The 22,924-nt window shown below is 36.0% G+C and overlaps 1 protein-coding gene and 2 long non-coding RNA genes across 3 annotated transcripts in view; 1 reads left to right on the top strand and 2 right to left on the bottom strand.

Moving 5' to 3' along the window:
* Positions 1-18,210, top strand: part of LOC123529825 (synaptophysin-like) — a 68,526-nt gene extending 50,316 nt beyond the window's left edge. Inside the window, exons 4-6 of the mRNA XM_045310363.2 lie at positions 3,671-3,866; positions 15,854-16,051; positions 17,960-18,210. Of these exons, the coding sequence (XP_045166298.1) occupies positions 3,671-3,866; positions 15,854-16,051; positions 17,960-18,097 (532 nt within the window). The 3' untranslated portion in view covers positions 18,098-18,210. The remainder of the gene's footprint in view (positions 1-3,670; positions 3,867-15,853; positions 16,052-17,959) is intronic.
* On the bottom strand, positions 918-3,677 carry LOC123529826 (uncharacterized). The gene is made up of 2 exons (XR_006682219.2): positions 2,506-3,677; positions 918-1,605 (listed from the first exon to the last, which is right to left on the bottom strand). It is a non-coding gene; the product is annotated as an uncharacterized LOC123529826 (long non-coding RNA).
* Positions 18,211-18,355: 145 nt separating the features above from the next.
* On the bottom strand, positions 18,356-22,114 carry LOC128547826 (uncharacterized). The gene is made up of 2 exons (XR_008366672.1): positions 21,007-22,114; positions 18,356-18,949 (listed from the first exon to the last, which is right to left on the bottom strand). It is a non-coding gene; the product is annotated as an uncharacterized LOC128547826 (long non-coding RNA).
* Between the last annotated feature and the right edge of the window lie 810 nt (positions 22,115-22,924).

Here is a 22,924-nt window from a genome sequence, read left to right as displayed (position 1 = left end):
AATTGCACGGTGCATATCCATATCGGCGGACCCTTTGCGAAATATGCTTCATCGGCAGTTTCTTGCGTCGGCACCGGCGATTCTTTGCTATGCTATAAACAGGTTGGCAGTTATAAAAAGTCAGATAAACACAACAAATTAATTAAGCTATAATGTTTCCAAAAAGTCATTAGCCCTAGAGCCTCTCTGTGCGTAATGCAGAGAGCCTGCCTGTGCAAAAAAGAAAAAAAAAAAATACTGGTATGCAGAGAGACTGCCGTGCCACGACAAAATCGAAAGTATGTGGTTTTAAAAAAAATCCATTTGCATTTCGGCCTATTTATCTTTATTATTTGGAAGAATATTGATAAATGAATACAAATAGTTTGCTTGATATGTATGATATCAAAGCAAAAACTGGTTTAAAGACTGTGGAAAAAGTCGGGCTAGTGTTCCATGTCAGTACACCATCAACAAATTTCATCGAGTTGCGAGCAAAATCGCTGATAATTAAAAAGTAAAGTCACTATAAAACATAGAAAAGACAATCTTATGTTCCGTGCTCTACTTATTTTTGAGCAGCATTCCTATGATCATGGATGGCAGCTCGATTTTTCGCCTCCCATACCTACCTGGGCACTGTTTATAGCAAAAAATAGCCGGTGCCGACGCAAAGAAACCGCCAAATTTGTAGATTTCGCAGAGTGCGTCGATATGGATATGTACTGTGAATTGGAGAGAGCATCCTGAATATACGCTGATCAAACCAAGCTACTCAGTACCATTTTTCACGTCTTTGGTGTGACGCGGCCAGGGATCGAACCCACAACCTTCTGCACTCGAAGCGGGCTCTCAACCACTAGGCTACCGAGGCGGTCTCAAAAGCTGGAGCGAAATGATATGACTGTACAGCAATGAAAAATGAAAAGATAAAAACAAATAATTAAGCCTCATATTGTCAAAAGGTTGAAGACGTAAAAATAATTGAATCAGCAAATTGTCACTGACATTTAGCTTGATGATGGCTTTGCATAATTTTCATGCTGGGAGTCATTCAGTCAGACAGTTCAGATAAGAAATTATATACACGTCCTGTGAGAGGGAGTCTTAATTCAGTGGTCTACTGGATAAAATAGATTGTAGATATAGTATTACTAGTAGTTATGTCTCCCCCATAGGTGGGGGAGACATATCGTTTTTGCCTTCACCGTCTGTCTGTCCGTATTAAGCTTGTCCAGCTTTCACAGGTCAAACTGCTGGCCAGAGTTCGACAAAACTTCACAGAAGTGATCAGTACCAAGCCTAGTTGTGCATATCGCTGACACGTTCCACTTCGCTACACATAATGGCTTCCAAGAAAAATCTTGTCCAGCTTTCACAGGTCGAACTGCTGGACAGATTTTGACAAAACTTCACAGGAGTGATAAGTACCAAGCCTAGTTGTGCATATCACTGACACGTTCCGCTTCGCTGCACATAATGGCTTCCAAGAAAAATCTTGTCCAGCTTCCACAGGTCAAACTGCTGGCTGGATTTCGACAAAACTTTGCAGGAGTGATCAGTACGAACCCCAGTTGTGCATATCGCAGGCATGTTCCACTTCGCTGCACAAAATGGCCGCAAGAGCTGAAAATAGAATACATAGGGGGAGACATACGTCTTTGTGACAAAAACACCTTCTAGTTTTCTCCTAATTTTGGTAGGAAATTTACTCTTGGAAGCTGACTACAGAAAAAGAGATAGTGAAAAATTGTTTGTTTTTCAACTCTCATATTTGGAATTGATTAGTTACATATGATGATGGCTATTGAGGTTGTGTAGGTGAAACTTTAGAAGTATGTCAGCAAAATGGTGGAACTTAGTAAGCCCAACCTTTGTTATATAACTTTAATGCCTGTAAGTCTATAAAACACAAATGAGAACGTGTCTGTGGAAATAAAACAACAGATAACAGCAAACTGCACCTTAGGGTCTCTTTAACATCTTTAATTAATTTTGTCTCCTTTTTATCTTAGTCTGAATCTATTATATTGATCTCATGTTTTGAGGAATCAAGAGGTGAAAAACTGTTATATAATGACTGTGATTATGTCCTAACAGGGCTCAACAAATCCTCTCGTCCTCTTGTAAATATAAGTAGAAATCGACTCAAAGTGGAACTTGCTGTACATAGTACTTGTCCAGCAGGATGAGTGATTTGACCAAAAATACAACGAATTTGATAAAAACAGAGGCATGAAGAAACTAGAGCATCTCAACAATTAAAAACAGTTCATTTATTTGTTTGCAGCTGTAAAATCTTTCCTGTTCTGTTATGGTACCTTATTATGATCTCATTTGCTAGGCACTTAATAATACATGACCACATTCCATATTGTTTTCACCAGACTTTAAGATAGACGACGTAGATGAAAATCGTTTTTCCTTAACCTTTAGCCTGCTGGCAGCAGGCGATTTTGCCTTTGCGACCAACACAGACCAAGATCAGTGTGCGCTATTCAGTCAGTATATTTTCAGTGAACACACCTTCGAATGATAAGTGGTACTGCCCAAATTGAATGAGACGTATGGCTTGACGCTTGTTAGCCAATCAGTTCCTCACTAAAAGTGGATCCTATGATAAACTGAAAAATACAAGACGTGTTTTGTGAACATAGTACATAGTTAAAGTGCATTATTGAAGATATACACATTCTTTTATTGGCTTGATAACATTTATATAATATGGTAAAAATCTAAATTATGCTATGACTTGAAAAGTACAAGGCATCTTTTTTTCTGAAACCTGTTAGATACAGGACATTTTGGCAATTATGCAGGCTCTTTTTATTCTGGGTGATAATCGTGTTAAAACAGTTAATAATATTGTTTGTTTCAGAATGCATTTTCCATCAAAGCCAGTCTATTTATACTGCTCATCTGAAAAGAAATGGTTCATTACTGGACAATTTTTATTGCAAGTACAGATCCTCTCCACTAAGTTCATTATGTATTGGTCATTTTTGTGTTATCCATGATATGTTGATACAGAAATGTAAAATTTAGATTTGAATGTTCAAAAGGAAAGAGAATGTAATGTTGATTTTTTTATTACTTAAACTGTGCTTGTTCCTTCTTACATTAAATTTTAAGGGCAGGTAGAAGTTAATTTTGATGTATCTATACATCATGCTATACTATGAACCTATACTTCCGCAGAAGAGTCTGAATGATAAATCAATGTCAATATTTGTAAGTCCACAAAATTTTCACCCAATGAAAGACCTGTATGACATTACTGTGAGTTAATTTTCATGGATTTCTTGTCAGTATTTACTTGGTTTTACATGAAACAGAGTTTGAGGTCAATTGACTTTATCTTTGGAAGATTTGTCTCAAAGTAGCCATATTTAGAGTATTAACCGGTATCATGCTGGACGCGATTGATTCTGCCTTTGTGACCAGTGCAGATTGTTATCAGCCTGCACGTCCATGCAGTCTGATCATGATCTGCACTGTTCGCCTTTCAGTCAGTATGTGTATCTTTTTGGTATTCACCTATTTTAATAGTTAATGAAACTGTCCAAATTGAAAGATGGACAAGTTCATAATAGAAATTTAGCAGGGTTAGGGTAAATTTTCTGTCAAAGTAGAAACATCTTGAATGTATGATTGTCAAGGAATATCAAATATGGTACTTATCTATTTTCAGACTTGAAGACGTAGGATTTTCTGGTGTTGTATGTAGTAACACTAGTCAATCACTGAACCTGTTACAGGGCAGTCAATCACCTTCCCAGTTCTACGTGTTTGTTGGTGTGATAGTGTTTCTCTACTGCCTTGCAGCACTAGTTCTATACATCTTCTGTGATGAATTCTATAGAAAACATAATGCCTGTACTATTGGTGTAAGTATTGTTGTATCAATTGAAATATATATCAAAGAAATATATGTTATTTTTAACTCGGCTATAAGAAGTGTAGAGAGCTAACCTACTAGCTTGTGTGTTGATGTCCAAGTCTAGAGTGTTTGGTGCAGCTTTTGCAATAACTCTTTGGATTCGCTTCAAACTTTTAAGTATTTGGTCCTTGTCATAACTCGTGGTCCGTTACTTTTGAAGGAATATTTTATGAATTGCGCTCCCCTTTTTAGTTCACCTTGAGCACAAGGTGCTCAAGGTGACTTATTGTGATCATCCTTTCTCCGTCATGTGTTGTCAACAGTTTGATTATTAACACTCTGGAGGTCACAGTTTTAGCTCTTAGCTCAATCTTAATGAAACTTGGTTAAAATATTACCCTTAATAAAAAAAAATTGTACAATTTCGTTACCGGATCACCTGTGTCAGAAACTAGGTCATTAGGTCAATTAATAGGAAAACCGTGTTAACACTCTGTATGTGACATTTTGTACCTCGTCTTTATGAATTTTTGTCAAAATTTATGTTTCAATGAAATCTAGGAAAGTTTAAAAACCGGGTTACCTGAGGTCAAAAACTAGGTTACTAGGTTGAATTGTAGAAAAACCTTGTCAACACTCTAGAGGCTACATTTCGTGCTTAATCTTCTTAAAACTTTTACAGAAGGTTTGTCTCTATGAAATTTAGGTCATGTTCAAACCTGGTTACCAGAGGTCAAAAGCTAGTTAACTAGGTTAAATCATGTGAAAAAAAAACCTTGTTAACCTACTATCTTGGATTTGTGTCACTGACTGTTTTGTGAAGAACTCTTGCATTTTGTAAAGTAATCATAATCTGTATAGTTTAAAGTCTTGTTGAACTTGATGCAAAGCCATAATTATTGACCCAAATAAATGCTACATCCTCATGTAAAGGAAAATGCATTATGCTTTTGGTGACAAATGCAATTTAAATGGTAACATAATTAGAATTTCATGCATTATTTGCTATTTTTCAAACAGAGTCATCTGTACCCAGTCCTGGTTGCAAATTATTTGGTACATAGACCTATTCCTCATTATGTGAAAATGTCCTTTTCAGTCTATTATGGTTGTTAGCTGAAGTAAAAAGGAAATTAAAATTCATCAAAATATGGATGGATGCAACTTTAGAACTTTCTATAAATCAGACTCAGATTCCATTTATGGATTTGTGTATACATGCAGCAGTAAATACTTTCACCTGAATTATTACAGCAGAATGTCTGCTGTAAATTTCTGGATAATGAATACTTAAGCTAGGGAACAGACATAAAAACTGTGATGATGCACACAGATAATCACCTTGTTGGTCATAATGAGAACTGTTTGCAACAGTAAACCGTGGAGAAATGTCATTATACAAGCCAGTTCTTAATTTCAGCAGTGTCTGTTCTGGTTATTAAGTCATTTTAGCTTTCAGTCCTCTAAGTTCATTGTAATACTTGGCAGATGAGATGAGATTATAAAGAAAGTTCATGGTATGGAGATATTAGAATGAAACAACCATGAATTCTTGATTGTCATTCCTATCTTGTTTTATACAATATCATGTTCTATCCTGTTGATTTTTAGCTCACCTGTCACAAGGTGACAAGGTGAGCTTTTGTGATCGCGCGGCGTCCGTCGTGCGTCCGTGCGTGCGTGCGTCCGTGCGTCCGTAAACTTTTGCTTGTGACCAGTCTAGAGGTCACATTTTTTGTGGGATCTTTATGAAAGTTGGTCAGAATGTTCATCTTGATGACATCTAGGTCAAGTTTGAAACTGGGTCACGTGCCTTCAAAAACTATGTCAGTAGGTCTAAAAACAGAAAAACCTTGTGACCTCTCTAGAGGCCATATATTTCAAAAGATTTTCATGAAAATTGGTCAGAATGTACATCTTGATGATATCTAGGTCAAGTTCGAAACTGGGTCACGTGCCCTTAAAAACTAGGTCAGTAGGTCTAAAAATAGAAAAACCTTGTGACCTCTCTAGAGGCCATATATTTCACGAGATCTTCATGAAAATTGGTCAGAACGTTCAACTTGATGATATCTAGGTCAAGTTCGAAACTGGGTCACATACCTTCAAAAACTAGGTCAGTAGGTCAAATAATAGAAAAACCTTGTGACCTCTCTAAAGGCCATATTTTTCATGGGATCTGTATGAAAGTTGGTCTGAATGTTCATCTTGATGATATCTAGGTCAAGTTCGAAACTGAGTCACGTGCCCTTAAAAACTAGGTCAGTAGGTCTAAAAATAGAAAAACCTTGTGACCTCTCTAGAGGCCATATATTTCATGAGATCTTCATGAAAATTGGTCAGAATGTTCACCTTGATGATATCTAGGTCAAATTTGAAAGTGGATCACGTGCCTTCAAAAACTAGGTCAGTAGGTCAAATATTAGAAAAACATTGTGACCTCTCTAGAGGCCATATTTTTCATGGGATCTGTATGAAAGTTGGTCTGAATATTCATATTGATGATATCTAGGTCAAGTTCGAAACTGGGTCACGTGCCATCTAAAACTAGGTCAGTAGGTCAAATAATAGAAAAACCTTGTGACCTCTCTAAAGGCCATATTTTTCATGGGATCTGTATGAAAGTTGGTCTGAATGTTCATCTTGATGATATCTAGGTCAAATTCGAAACAGGGTCATGTGCGGTCAAAAACTAGGTCAGTAGGCCTAAAAATAGAAAAACCTTGTGACCTCTCTAGAGGCCATACTTGTGAATGGATCTCCATAAAAATTGGTCAGAATGTTCATCTTGATGATATCTAGGTCAAGTTCAAAAGTGGGTCATGGCCTTCAAAAACTAGGTCAGTAGGTCAAATAATGAAAAAACGTTGTGACCTCTCTAGAGGCCATATTTTTCATAGGATCTGTATGAAAGTTGGTCTGAATGTTTATCTTGATGATATATAGGTCAAGCTTGAAACTGGGTCAACTGCGATCAAAAACTAGGTCAGTAGGTCTTGAAATAGAGAAACCTTGTGACCTCTCTAGAGGCCATACCCTTGAATGGATCTTCATGAAAATTGGTCAGAATGTTCACCTTGATGATATCTAGGTCAAGTTTGAAACTGGGTCACGTGCCTTAAAAAACTAGGTCAGTAGGTCAAATAATAAAAAAACCTTGTGACCTCTCTAGAGGCCATACTTTTCATGGGATCTGTATGAAAGTTGGTCTGAATGTTCATCTTGATGATATCTAGGGCAAGTTTGAAACTGGGTCAACTGCGGTCAAAAACTAGGTCAGTAGGTCTAAAATTATTAAAATCTTTTGACCTCTCTAGAGGCCATATTTTTCAGTGAATCTTTATGAAAATTGATCTGAATGTTCACCTTGATGATATCTAGGTCAGTTTCGAAACTGGGTCATGTGCGTTCAAAAACTAGGCCAGTAGATATAAAAATAGAAAAACCTTGTGACCTCTCTAGAGGCCATATTTTTGATGAGATCTTCATGAAAATTAGTGAGAATGTTCACCTTGATGATATCTAGTTAAAGTATAAAACAGGGTCACGTACCTTCGAAAACTAGGTCAATAGGTCTAATAATAGAAAAACATTGTGACCTCTCTAGAGACCATATTTTTCAATGGATCTTCATGAAAATTGGCCAGAATTTATCAAGTTCAAAACTGGGTCGCATGAGCTCAAAAACTAGGTCACTATGTCAAATAATAGAAAAAACGACGTCATACTCAAAACTGGGTCATGTGGGAAGAGGTGAGCGATTCAGGACCATCATGGTCCTCTTGTTTCATTTTTAGCTCACGGTAGTGACAAGGTGAGCTTTTGTGATCGCCCTTTGTCTGTCGTCCGTTGTCTGTGCGTGCATCCGTCTGTCAATTTCTTGTCAGCACGATAGTGGTTTCATTTATGATATTATTTTAATTAGGGGTGTAACGATACATCGAACTATCGATGCATTGCGATACTAAGTGTCCCGATAGCATGCATCGATAGAAAAGTCACAATCCAATAACAATCGCCGATAGTTCCTTCAACAATCGATAGTTTCGATAGTTTTGAAATTTTAGTAAATACAGAAATAATTTATAATTTATAAACAAAGAAACAGAGCCAGCTTTCATTTGCGCCTCGGAAAATGTTTACGTCTCCATTACAATAATTACCCTCACGGAATTTAACTACCATAAAGGACTGAGAAGTCTGGGAGATAATTAATAAATGTAGTTTCTAAGAAACTGTGATTAAATATATTTAAATAACCTGTTAATCTTAGATGAGAAAATGTACTATGGACATTGAGAAAGAAGGCTACTTGTATTATACAGCAAACTGTTCGGTAGGGCCCTTCTTTTAGTGCTGGTACACCTTAATCCGATCCGTTAATTTTCGTTTTTTTTTCGATGCTTTGGGTTATTAAACATGTTGACATTCGCAACAAAATGGCCAATTCGTTTGAGTATACCTTGCATAGGTTTATTGTTTTACTTATTGTTCCAAAGCCAAGGAAGGCAAGAAAAATTTAATGTTAGAATTATTTCTGTCCATTTCATTTATACAAACATCTCAATGTGTGTTAACAGCAATTATAAACAGTGCCGTCTCTTACACTGTGTAACAATGCCATTTGGTAGCTTTACTGTATAAATTATGATGGCCGATAACTATTGCAATAGTATCGCAATAGTAACCTGCAATAGAATAGTATTGCAATAGTTTTTAAGCAATATCAATAGTATTGCAATAGTCAAAATTGGCCTCAATAGTCACCCCTAATTTTAATCAAACTTGCACACAACTTGTATCAACATAAGATCTTGGTTCCTTTCTTGAACTGGCCAGATCCCATTATGGATTCCAGAGTTATGGCCTCTGAAAGGGCCAAAATTAGCTATTTTGACCTTGTCTGCACAATAGCAGCTTTATTTATGATTTGATTTTTACCAGACTTGTACACAACTTCTATCACCATAAGATCTTGGTTCCTTTCTTTAACTGGCAAGATTTCGTTATGGGTTCCAGAGTTATGGCCCCTGAAAGGGCCAGAATTAGCTATTTTGAACTTGTCTGCACAATAGCAGCTTCATTTATGATTTGAATCTAATCAAACTTGCACAAAACTTGTGTCACCATAATATCTCGATTCTTTTCTTGAACTGGCCAGATCCTATAATGGGTTCCAGAGTTATGGCTCCTGAAAGGGCCAAAAATTAGCTATTTTGACCTTGTCTGCTCAATAGCAGCTTCATTTATGATTTGATTTTAACCAAACTTGCACACAACTTGTATCACCACAAGATCTTGGTTCATTTCTTGAACTGGCCAGATTCCCTCATGGGTTCAAGAGTTATGACCCCTTAAATGTCCAAAATTTGCTATTTTGGCTTTTGCAGCCATATAAAGACTTCATTTGTGGTTTGATTTGATACAAACTTCCAAAATATCTTCAACAACAATAAATCTTGGATTCCATGACAAACCTGTCAGATCCAACCGTAGGTTCCAGAGTTATTTTATATCTGATTACCTCCCCTGATTGTAATTAAAATGGATTTATATCAGTAAGTACTTATAGGATTTATTTAAAATTTCATTATTGTCATTAGTTGGACTGAGACAATCCGGGTAGATAACTATGGACTGATTTTATATCAAATACTTCCCTTTATTTCAAATTAAAATGGGTATATCTCCGTAACTAATGAAGATACTGATCTGAAATTTCATTTATGTCAACAGATGGACGTTGACAATCAGTAAAGATACATATTGACTGAATTTATGACAAATTACCTCCCTTTATTTTTTATCTAAATGAATACACCTTAGCAGCTTCGAATGAGATTGGTTTGAAACGATCATATCATTTTGAGCAATGGTACTCAGGTGAGCGATACAGGGCCGTCTTGGCCCTCTTGTTTTTGTGCCCCCCTTCCCCCCCCCCCCCACCCCCCTCCCCCATGAGTGGGGGGCATATAGATTTGGTCTTGTCCGTCCGTCAGTGCATCCGTCTGTCGGAGCTCACATTTGCATACTTAGGTGGCTATAGGAACAATAGGTAACTGTACTTTTTCTTTGATGTCATTCATTCCGTAAGGCTTTTATGTGGCTATTTTTCTCTGACGTGGCTAAAAGAACAATAGAGAGAACAAAAGAGTAGCCACATAAATATCCATATGTAGATCCTTCCGTCCATCCGAAGTTCGTGACGTGCCTAGCTGAAAAAGTATTTGATATAAATTGATGAAACCTTGCATGAGTCTTAATCATGATATGAACTTGCACACCTCCTATTTTTCATCTGGCTCCGCCCTCTATTTTTAGAGTTATGGCCCCTGAAATAGTCAAAAATGCACATTTTCACCTTGTGACATGCCTAGCTCAAAAAGTATTTGATTTAGATACATGAAACCTTGCATGAGTCTTGATTATGATATGAACTTGCGCACCTCCTATTTTTCATCTGGCTTTGCCCCCTATTTTTAGCTCGACTATTCGAAGAATAGTCTAGCTATTCTACTCACCCTGGCGTCGGCGTCGGCGTCGGCGTCACACCTTGGTTAAGTTTTTGCATGCAAGTACATACAGCTATCATTTAAAGGCATATAGCTTTGAAACTTATTTATTCTTTTTCTAGGTCAATTACCAACCTCACTGGTCAAGTTCCAAACTCTAACATGTATTTTGAGCAAATTATGCCCCCTTTTGGACTTAGAAAATTCTGGTTAAAGTTTTACATGCAAGTTACTATCTCCAAAACTAATGCAGATATTGAATTGAAACTTCACATGTGTCTTCGGGGTTATAAAACTAGTTGATAGCACCAAGTCCCATAACTCTGACCTTCATTTTGGCCAAATTATGCCCCCTTTTGGACTTAGAAAATTCTGGTTAAAGTTTTGTGTGCAAGTACATACAGCTATTACTAAAAGGCATATAGATTTGAAACTTATTTTTTCTTTTTCTAGATCAATTACCTACCTCACTGGGTCAAGTCCCATAACTCTGGCATGTATTTTGGCCAAATTATGCCCCCTTTTGGACTTAGAAAATTCTGGTTAAAGTTTTGCGTGCAAGTACATACAGCTATTATTAAAAGGCATATAGATTTGAAACTTATTTTTTCTTTTTCTAGATCAATTACCTACCTCACTGGGTCAAGTCCCATAACTCTGGCATGTATTTTGGCCAAATTATGCCCCCTTTTGGACTTAGAAAATTCTGGTTAAAGTTTTGCGTGCAAGTACATACAGCTATTACTAAAAGGCATATAGATTTGGAACTTATTTATTCTTTTTCTAGATCAATTACCTACCTCACTGGGTCAAGTTCCATAACTCTTAACATGTATTTTGAGCAAATTATGCCCCCTTTTGGACTTAGAAAATTCTGGTTAAAGTTTTACATGCAAGTTACTATCCCCAAAACTAATGCAGATATTGAATTGAAACTTAACATGTTTCTTCGGGGTTATAAAACTAGTTGATAGCATCAAGTCCCATAACTCTGATATGTCCCCTTTTGAACTTAAAACTCTTTTGATATTTAACATTTTGGGTAATAATTTCCAGCTTCTGTGACAATATTTCGAATAGTCGAGCTTGGCTGTCTTATGGACAGCTCTTGTTAGAGTTATGGCCCCTGAAATAGTAAAAAATGTGCATTTTCACCTTGTGACACGCCTAGCTCAAAAAGTGTTTGATATAGATTCATGAAACCTTGCATGAATCTTAATCATGATATGAAATTTTTCATTGGGTCGGCCCCCGATTTTCAGAGTTATGGCCCCTGAAATAGTCAAAAATGCACATTTTCACGTTGTGACATGCCTAGCTCAAAAAGTATTTGATATAGATTCATGATAAACTTACTTGAGTCTTAATCATGATATGAACTTGCGCACCTCTTATTTTTCATTTGGGTCCGCCCCCTATTTTTAGAGTTATGGCTCCTGAAATAGTCAAAAATACATATTTTCACCTTGTGATGCACTTAGCTCAAAAAGTATTTAATATAAATGGTTGAAAACTTGCATAGTCTTTATCATGATATAAACTTGCACACCTTTTTGGCTGGCTCCACCCCCTATTCTTAGCCCACCATCATCAGATGGTGGGCTATTCAAATCACTCTGCGTCCGTGGTCCGTCGTCCTTCCGTCCGTCTGTCTGTCCGTCCGTCTGTTAACAATTTCTCGTTATCGCATCTCCTCAGAAACTACGAGGGGGATTTTGACCAAACTTTGTCAGAATGATGTATTGTTACCCTAGTTGTGTCCCCCTGAAAATCAGTGTGGTTCAACAATTTTTTAGTGAGTTATGGCCCTTTGTTTATTTCTATAATTTACATAGATTTATATAGGGAAAAACTTTGAAAATCTTCTTGTCCAAAACCACAGAGCCTAGGGCTTTGATATTTGGTATGAAGCATCATCTAGTGGTTCGCTACCAAGATTATTCAAATTATTTCCCTGGGGTCTAATATGGCCCCGCCCCGGAGGTCACATGGTTTATATAGACTTATATAGGGAAAACCTTTGAAAAACCTCTAAGATTGTTCAAATTATCCCCCTAGGGTCAAATTTGGCCCCACCCCAGGGGTCACATGGTTTACATAGACTTATATAGGGAAAAACTTTGAAAATCTTCTTGTCCAAACCACAAAGCCTAGGGCTTTGGCATTTGTAATGTAGCATCATCTAGTTGTTCTCTACCAAGTTTGTTCAAATTATCCCCCAAGGGGTCACATGGTTCATATAGACTTATATAGGGAAAGGCTTTTAAAATCTTCTTGTCAGTAACCTACAACATTCAAATTTGGACCACATGTATGGTTTTGAGTGGCAAGATGAACCTTGAGATGAGTTGACCTTGATTTTGACCTACTTGCACATTTCTGTAGCTACAGCCTTCAGATTTGGACCACATGCATAGTTTTGTGCACTGAAAAAAACTTTGATCTTGACATTGACCTAGTGACCTACTTTCACATTTTTGAAGGTACAGTCTTCAAATTTGGACCACATGCATAGTTTCGTGTTCCGAAATGAAATTTGCCCTTGATTTTGACCTAGTGACCTACTTCCACATTTCTCAAGCTACAGCCTTCAGATTTGGACCACATGCATAGTTTAGTGTACCGAAACAAACTTTGACCTTTACATTGACCTAGTGACCTTCTTTCATATTTTTGAAGGTGCAGGCTTCAAATTTGGACCACATGCATAGTTCTGTGTTCCGAAATAAAATTTGACCTTGATTTTGACCTAGTGACCTACTTTCACACTTCTCGAGCGACAACCTTCAAATTTGGACCACTTGCATAGTTTTGTGTACCGAAATGAACTTTGACCTTAAGATTGACCTAGTGACCTACTTTCACATTTCTGTAGCTACAGGCTTCAAATTTAGACCACATGAATAGGATTGTGTACCGAAACAAACTTTGACCTTGACATTGACCTAGTGACCTACTTTCACATTTTTGAAGGTACAGGCTTTAAATTTGGACCACATGCATAGATTTTTGTTCTGAAGTGTAATTTGACCTTGATTTTGACCTAGTGACCTACTTTCACATAAATTTCTCAAGCTACAGTCTTCAAATTTGGACCACCTGCATAGTTTTGTGTACTGAAATAAACTTTGACGTTAAGATTGACCTAGTGACCTACTTTCAAATTTCTCAAACTACAGCCTTCAGACTTGATGCACATGCATAGTTTTGTGTACAAAGAGTTTTGTCCTTGAAATTGATCTAGTGACCTACTTTCACATTTCTCAAGCTACAGCTTTCGAACTTGGACCACATGCACAGTGTTGTGTACGGAAATGAAATTTGACCTTGAGCTAGTCAAGAAGTCTTGAAATTTGGAACACTCAAAAATGGCACATTGGTGGGCGCCAAGATCACTCTGTGATCTCTTGTTAAAGTGATGGCTTCTGAAATAGTAAAAAAAAATGCACTTTTTCACCTAATTATGTGCCTAGCTTAAAAAGTATCAGATGTAAATTCAGGAAACCTTGCTGGAGTCTTTATCGTGATGTGAACTTGCACACTTGGCATTCCTCTTGAGAATCTTAGCTCTTATTACAGAGTTATGGCCCATGAAATAACCAAAATAGTGGACTTTTTGTTTGTGATGCTCATAGCTCAAAAAGTAAAGGGCCTAGAATAATGAATCCTTTTCATAAAATGATTGTTGAGGCTATACCCCATTAAGACTGCAAACATTTGAATTATTGGCCCTCATTTATGACAAATGTACCAGTGGGGGGCACACCCTGTGTCCTACAGACACATTCTAGTTTATTGTCATTATTGTCTTGTTTTGTACAATGTCATGTTCTATCCTGTTGATTTTGTCACTTTCTTGATTTTCGTTACTGTCTTGTTTGTAAAATGTCAAAGTTCTATCCTGTTGATTTTGTCTCTTTCTTTATTGTCATTATTGTCTTGTTTTGTACGACATCAAGTTCTGTCCTGTTGATTTTGTCTCTTTCTTGATTGTTATTCCAATCTTGTTTATACAATATCATGTTCTATCCTGTTGATTTTGTCACTTTCTTGATTGTCATTACTGTCTTGTTTTGTACAATGTCAAGTTCTATCCTGTTGATTTTGTCACTTTCTTGATTGTCATTACAGTCTTGTTTTGTACAATGTCAAGTTCTATCCTGTTGATTTTGTCTCTTTCTAGAGTGTCATTACTGCCTTGTTTTGTACAATGTCACGTTCTATCCTGTCGATTTTGTCACTTTCTTCATTGTCATTCTTGTCGTGTTTTGTACAGTTTCATGTTCTGTCATTTCGAATTCATCACATTCTTAAGTAAACATTTCTCAGGCTCCTTAATATATCATTTAAATGTCCTCATGACAGCTGGACATTCAGTCTGTGTAGATTGTCTGGTTTCCAGTCAATAAACACCAAAGTCTTAGGTGTACAGATTGTCAAATTTCACAGAAGGATTTCCCTTGTGAGAAGATTAACCCTAATATTTTTGGATCAGCAGGTCAAAGGCATACTGAAATTATACACTGAAACATTATTCTGCATTGTTTTTTTTCATATTTATGAAGTGAGATTTGATGGAAATGACTTGGTAGCCTGTTCCCCTATATTCTCGCGGTACTAGTGACTTTAAAAACTGTAAGCAAGCAAATAAAAATATAACAGTTATTTTGTTTAATAAATAATTTAAAATAATTCATTATCTATCAAAACGTACAAGTTTTGACACAAAATATAATTAAAATACTCCCGACAATCACGTGTCAACATATACACTTCCTACCATTTTGATTTTGTATGTCCTTGGTATTTTCGCGTTAAAGATGTTGTTGTTGTAGTTGTAGAATTATTGTTAGGTTACATACCACAATATTTGTTTATTTCCGATACACTAAGGACTTCTGTGTCTGTTTGTAAAAATAACAGTTTAATTATAACGATATTGGTAAAATTATGCGAAATGTTCCACACCCAGTACTTAACAATTTACTCATTTTGACAGCGTGTACACCTGAAAGAGCTGTCCCTTCTCAGAATCCTGACCATTGAACCTTTGTATGCGACCACTAAATCCAGTCCATTTCGGAAATTATGGTGCCAAGGCGGGAATTAAAGGGAATCGGGGCATTGCAGGATCGTCGTTTGTCCGAATCAGGACTATTTATAACAGATGACATAAACAAAACATTGGGGAAAACGATGTTAACAAGTGAAAAATACAGGATTTGGTTTAATTGGATAGAAATTTATTTTGAAAGCTAACTCACCAGAATTCTATGCATTCTGGATGAAATGATTAAGATTTGAACTAAAAATGAAAGAAGGTTGTTTGTAAACAACGTCAAGATGGTGCTTCCGTGCAAAACGGAAATAACGTGAAATTACCAATGACGCGAGAATACCGCGGACGACTATAAAAAAAGAAAGTTTTACTGGCTTGTAGATACTGAGTTACATTGTATGTTGAAATTGACTGTATTTTCAGGACTTTATCATTTCTGGAGTGATAGTTGCGTTGTGGTTGATCGGATCCTCTGCCTGGGCTCAGGGCGTTACTGACCTCAAGTACTACACAGATCTAGAAGAATGTGGATATTTTGGTCTTATTACAGACTGCAAAGTAAAGGAAAACTCTTGTCAACAAACAGGCTCACCAAACTTTGCAAGCCTTAATGTTTCTATTGTAAGTAGAATTAAGCATTGGTTATTATTTACAAAAATATCTACTGTGATACATATTTTCAGTTTTTACCTTTTGGATAAACTGATAATCCTATTTTTCTAAAATAAAAAAGAATATCTGCGGTAGTGTGATATACCTAAATGCAGAACAGCTATTAATTGGCCTTATTGAAATAAAAACAAACAGAAACTATGTGCTGACTGGAAATGAGTTGCTGGGCAGAATCTCAGTGTCTTTCTTTCAGTATTTTCTTAGAAATTAGTTGACATGATTAAAACACCAAAATGAACTTCAGCTTATACTACATCTGCCAAAATTACCAGTACTGCATAGTGAGGTAAATTTTGTGTTTTCTAGTGGCTGGAATGGGGTCATGAATTTTTCATTTTTGTGTCGATAAACCTGTACATAGGACAAGTATTTTAAGTATGTGACTGTTAGATGGAATAAGATAACTTATATATATATATTTCGTGGCCTGCACTGTTCACTATTCAGTCAGTGAACATTCCTCCGAATAATAAATGGTACTGCCCAAATTGAATGATGGACCAGAGATTAAAGTACCAATGAAAGCAGTAGAAGCCACGGCCCGTATTCATGAACGTTTAAGCCTGAAACTTAGACTTAATAACTGCAAATATTCAGTTTACCTTGACTTTGTTTATAGAGTTGTTATATTGAAATTTTGAAGAGCCAAGGTACCTTGAAAGTGCTGGAAGAATTGTCTGATTGCTTGAAAAGTACATATTTGTGTTCGTAACCTTGAAAATTGCTTGATTTTGGTCAAAGAAGTGCTTGTTTTTTCATCTATCAAAGGAGTATGAAGAACTGTCAAAAAAAAGAGGGAAAAGAAAGCGAGCAAAAATGTCACTCAGTCCTCTTTCCAAGTAAAATTATTGCATTTTTCAGTGAAGAATGATTCTCTTTGGGTACGGAACTGCCTACAAAGAGTATTTAGGGGGATGTACTCTGGTCGACTACTGTCGAAATTGGATGAAATATAGTACTGGCAATGCATGAAAAAAGTGATTGAACATTAAAAAGTGCTTGGAAAAAGCTTGAATTGTTTGGGGAACAATTAAGCTGTTCCTGTTCATGTCAAGCTTCATCGCTACCTATGCTATTTTAAAATGACAGAGGAATGCTAATTTAAAATGACAGAGGAAAAAGATAATTTAGAATTTTAAAGTCAAAGTCTATGTTTAAGACTTAAACACTGATGAGTAGGGGTACAGCTTACTACAAACAGATTTTTTGTCTATCATGAAAACTTGAAAATTCTATTATAAGTGGTATTGTTTATATGACATATTATTATGATGTTTTAAGAGAAATAAATGACTTTTGGAAAATATTTCCTAGACAAGAAAAACAGACATCGGAGTAATATGAATCAAACAAATGAATATAAAACTGTTATTATACTTGTCCAGAAATTGGTCCTGTCTAGCTAGTAAATTAGGAGATGCTGCCATTTCTAGCTGGACTGTTAAAAAGTAATTCCATTTAGTGCAGCTTTTGTTGTAAACTTTTGTCTGCATAAGCAAGTTTCTCATAAACCAATAGTCAAAAAGCTTTCAGACTTCACACAGTCATGTCTTTCGCATCATTCGATGACCTCACAGAAGAAGTTTTATAATTTTTTCTTACATTTTGTTAAAAGTACACCACATTTTAACATAGAAATCTTCTGATTTCTTGCTTGTAAGCAAGTGTCTAAAAATCTGCTTGACTGAATAGTTACAAACTGATGACGTCATGAGATGATTTCACAGAGCAGGTGTCATATCTTATATATTTATGGTACATGTAGTATGTTTAAAACCATGTGTGAAATTATTTTTATTTTTTTTATTCCTTCTTTTATTTTGCTTAGCTGAACATAATCATGTTTAATTGTTTCAGATCTTTGGGTTCCTGAACATGTTAGTCTGGGCAGGCAACATGTGGTTCCTGTATAAGGAGACACCATGGCACAAGGTCCAGGAAACCAAGCCACCCAATCTGCCAGGACAGCAGGTTCAAGACCCCCAAAGGATTTAGAGAAGTTAGGAGGAGGATATAGTTACACATTGTTGTCTGATCAGCTGAAGATAGCTGGTCAGTTTTACGAGAGATAAAGACTGTTAGAGACTTCAAATTTGTTTTTTGTTTTTGTTTTGTGTTAGAAAATTGCTAGGGAAAACATGGTTATCAGTTTGTGTTGGAGTAAAACATCAGTTATTTTTTCTTCCTTTTACAAAAGTTTAATGCTACAGTGCAGTGTTTATGTTTTCATTGTTCTTACCTAAATAAAACCAGTTTTAGTAAATATATTGTAACATAATCTAGAAACATGTATGATGTCACTGTATTAGCAAAAATAAAAGAAAAACAGACTAGGAAAACGTCAATTTTAACGCAACCGTTTAAATGACACCAAAGTGTCTACCTATCATCTTTTCAATCAGTTACCCAGATTATACAAACATGAATTGTGTGAATTGATGTACAGCAGTAAAAAATGACTCCTGACAGGGTAACACGTGTTTGGAAAATCATGATCGCTGTAAATTGTAATTATGCCGTTTATTGCAGTACCGCTTATATCATAACAATAAATCACACCACGCATGTGTGCAAACATTAAAATTTCATGACTGAAAGTAAAACCATTCAGTCATTCTCATAAGTTTACCTAGTTTTTTCTCCAGTTTGTGAGTGTACAAGATATAAATGGGGTTAAGCATTGTTTCGATGTTATTCTTGATAGCTATATGTAGTGTTATGACATTGTTGCTTTGTGAGTGAGTGGGGTTTATTGTAGAAGGAAGGTAGAGAACAACATGAAATAGTATATGCAGGCATGTAAACATGTTCTCTTAAGGATTGTCATAATCTTATATGTATTTTTAGCTCACCTGTCACAAAGTGACAAGGTGAGCTTTTGTGATCGCGCGGTGTCCGTCGTCCGTCGTCCGTCCGTCCGTGCGTGCGTCCGTCCGTCCGTAAACTTTTGCTTGTGACCACTCTAGAGGTCACATTTTTCATGGGATCTTTATGAAAATTGGTCAGAATGTTCATCTTGATGATATCTAGGTCAAGTTCGAAACTGGGTCACGTGCCTCCAAAAACTAGGTCAGTAGGTCTAAAAATAGAAAAACCTTGTGACCTCTCTAGAGGCCATAATTTTCAATGGATCTTCATGAAAATTGGTCAGAATGTTCATCTTGATGATATCTAGGTCAAGTTCGAAACTGGGTCACGTGCAGTCAAAAACTAGGTCAGTAGATCTAAAAATAGAAAAACCTTGTGACCTCTCTAGAGGCCATATATTTCACAAGATCTTCATGAAAGTTGGTCAGAACGTTCACCTTGATGATATCTAGGTCAAGTTCGAACTGGGTCACGTGCCTTCAAAAACTAGGTCAGTAGGTCAAATAATAGAAAAACCTTGTGACCTCTTTAAAGGCCATATTTTTCATGGGATCTGTATGAAAGTTGGTCTGAATGTTCATCTTGATGATTTCTAGGTCAAGTTCGAAACTGGGTCACGTGCCGTCAAAAACTAGGTCAGTAGGTCTAAAAATAGAAAAACCTTGTGACCTTTCTAGAGGCCATATATTTCACAAGATCTTCATGAAAATTGGTCAGAACGTTCACCTTGATGATATCTAGGTCAAGTTCGAAACTGGGTCACGTGCCATCAAAAACTAGGTCAGTAGTCAAATAATAGAAAAACCTTGTGACCTCTCTAAAGGCCATATTTTTCATGGGATCTGTGTGAAAGTTGGTCTGAATGGTCATCTTGATGATATCTAGGTTAAGTTCGAAACTGGGTCACGTGCGGTCAAAAACTAGGTCAGTAGGTCTAAAATAGAAAAACCTTGTGACCTCTCTAGAGGCCATATATTTCATGAAATCTTCATGAAAATTTGTCAGAATGTTCACCTTGATGATATCTAAGTCAAGTTCGAAAGTGGGTCACGTGCCATCAAAAACTAGGTCAGTAGGTCAAATAATAGAGAAACCTTATGACCTAACTAGAGGCCATATTTTCCATGGGATCTGTATGAAAGTTGGTCTGAATGTTCAACTTGATGATATCTAGGTCAGATTTGAAAGTGGGTCACGTGCCGTCAAAAACTAGGTCAGTAGGTCAAATAATAGAAAAACCTTGTGACCTCTCTAAAGGCCATATTTTTCAATGGATCTTCATGAAAGTTGGTCTGAATGTTCATCTTGATGATATCTAGGTCAAATTCGAAACAGGGTCATGTGCGGTCAAAAACTAGGTCAGTAGGTCTAAAAATAGAAAAACCTTGTGACCTCTCTAGAGGCCATACTTGTGAATGAATATTCATAAAAATTGGTCAGAATGTTCACCTTGATGATATCTAAGTCAAGTTCGAAAGTGGGTCACGTGCCTTCAAAAAGTAGGTCAGTAGGTCAAATAATGAAAAAACATTGTGACCTCTCTAAAGGCCATATTTTTCATGGGATCTGTATGAAAGTTGGTCTGAATGTTTATCTTGATGATATCTAGGTCAAGTTTGAAACTGGGTCAACTGCGATCAAAAAGTAGGTCAGTAGGTCTTGAAATAGAAAAACCTTGTGACCTCTCTAGAGGCCATACCCTTGAATGGATCTTCATGAAAATTGGTCAGAATGTTCACCTTGATGATATCTAGGTCAAGTTTGAAACTGGGTCACGTGCCTTAAAAAACTAGGTCAATAGGTCAAATAATAGAAAAACCTTGTGACCTCTCTAGAGACCATATTTTTCAATGGATCTTCATGAAAATTGGTCAGAATTTTTATCTTTATAATATCTAGGTCAAGTTCAAAACTGGGTCACATGAGCTCAAAAACTAGGTTACTATGTCAAATAATAGAAAAAACGACGTCATACTCAAAACTGGATCATGTGGGAAGAGGTGAGCGATTCAGGACCATCATGGTCCTCTTGTTACATGTGCTATGATGTTTGTATAACAGGACAGTGGCATATCATCGATGTTGTTACCATGAAGAAAATTAATATTCAGTTTTCACAGAAATATCATTTTTCATCTCTCAATTCAAGCTGCAAGTTTTGTTTTCTATTTTGTAATTCTTCAGAATGTTTCCAAGTCTGACATTAGAGATGCAGTCACTAATGAGAGTGAAAAAAGAATTTCTAGGGAAAATGTTTATACGGACACATGTGGACACAATATTGATTGTTATGGAAATATGAACAGCGTATTATGCATAATTCAAGACTTTTACCGCACTGGAAATTAATGTCATAAATCGTTCTATTGTTGCATGGTTAAAATTAATGATCTCACAGAAATATTTTATGCAGATTGACACATGAATACAACAGTGAATGTCTTAAAAAAAACCTGGTTGACTTCTTTTTTTATTAGATTTTGTGACATACTCCCACTACGGGGATGAAGAATAACCCCCTGATATTTGCCTTACATCAAAAGGTGTGATGTTTTTTTCATACGTGTATATTAAATAGAAGCACAGAGAAGATAAGTAGAGCCTTTGTATCAGTATGTAGACATATATACTACCTTGTTAGGAATCACAAGCGAAACATATGTACTATGTATGAAAGGGATAGCATGTTTGTATTAAATCATTAGTTCTTCCATCTTATTTACGTATATTGTAACCTTATATTGGAATGTGTGATGTGTATATTATTATTTAATCAATTTGAAGACTACCTGGCTTGTATTGTTGTATTTAAAGTTGACAAGTGTTAAATGTTTTGAGAATGTGTGTTGTAAATTTCACTATTATTTTTATATATGTTCTATCACACTAATTGTTTTTGAAGCTTTAAGATGTTTAGTAAATCCATCCATTTTTCATTGAACTGCCATATTACACTATCTGATATTCTACAGTGATAAACTTTTTACAACTTTGTTAGACTTGCGCTATATGATACACCTGTAACAAAGTTCCATGTAGAAGCTATGTTTATTTTTGGTAAATTCAGATATTTTAGATTTTTCTTTTAAAAAAAGAGAGAAAAAAAAGCTATTAAAACCCAGAGGAATTTCAAAGTTCTTGAGGCCTTTTACTCATATTCATCATTAGTTATATTGTGTGTTTGACATGCTGCTGAATTACTTCCATCCCCATTTTAGTTGAAACATTTTAATTTGATCTGTTTGATTTAAGTTACATAACAAAAGAATTCCAAATGCTCAGTGTAACATGAAGCCAACACCACATGTGATGGTGAGAAATTTAAAGAAAGTTAGTGTTTCTAATGCAAAACAGTTTTCAGATTAAATGTGAAATCCCCTGAAGTTATAAAGCAAGAAATATGATATTCATGCATACATGTTTATGTCTGAGAACCTATTCTCTCAGGAATTTTCAGTTTCTGATTCATTGAAAACGTATCTTTATATGTGGCAAGTGTGAAATTATAGACTCCCTGAGATGTTGTTTGCTCCAAGGCTATATATAGTCGTTGTATTCTTATTACCATTGTCATTTTCCTCTTGTTTGTGTTTTTCTGTCAATATTTCTGCAACATTCCAGGCCATGGAAATCCGGCCATAGCTAAATGTAAATAAAATCCATTGTTTATTGTGTAATTCTGGCAGATTATTTTCTTAGTGCTAATAGATAGTTTTCGATGTGTGCTTGATGTAGTAACAGTAACTATAGAGATAGTGCTAGAAATATTTGGAAATGTTCTGCTGGAGAACAAGAGATTTAGTATGTTTAAATACTTATTATGCCCTCTCCCCAAGGAAGAAGAAAACGTATATTGTTTTGCTCATGTCAGTCTGTTAGACGGTTGTCAATGCTTGGAACCTAGAGTAGCCAAATGTCTATGAATGATTGACCCAATATTGTTTTGTTTGTCAT

This window comes from Mercenaria mercenaria, chromosome 13 (assembly GCF_021730395.1).
Source record: "Mercenaria mercenaria strain notata chromosome 13, MADL_Memer_1, whole genome shotgun sequence".
Taxonomy (NCBI): domain Eukaryota; kingdom Metazoa; phylum Mollusca; class Bivalvia; order Venerida; family Veneridae; genus Mercenaria; species Mercenaria mercenaria.
The sequence above is the reverse complement of the archived record's forward strand: the minus strand, read 5'-3'. Positions and strand labels throughout refer to the sequence as shown.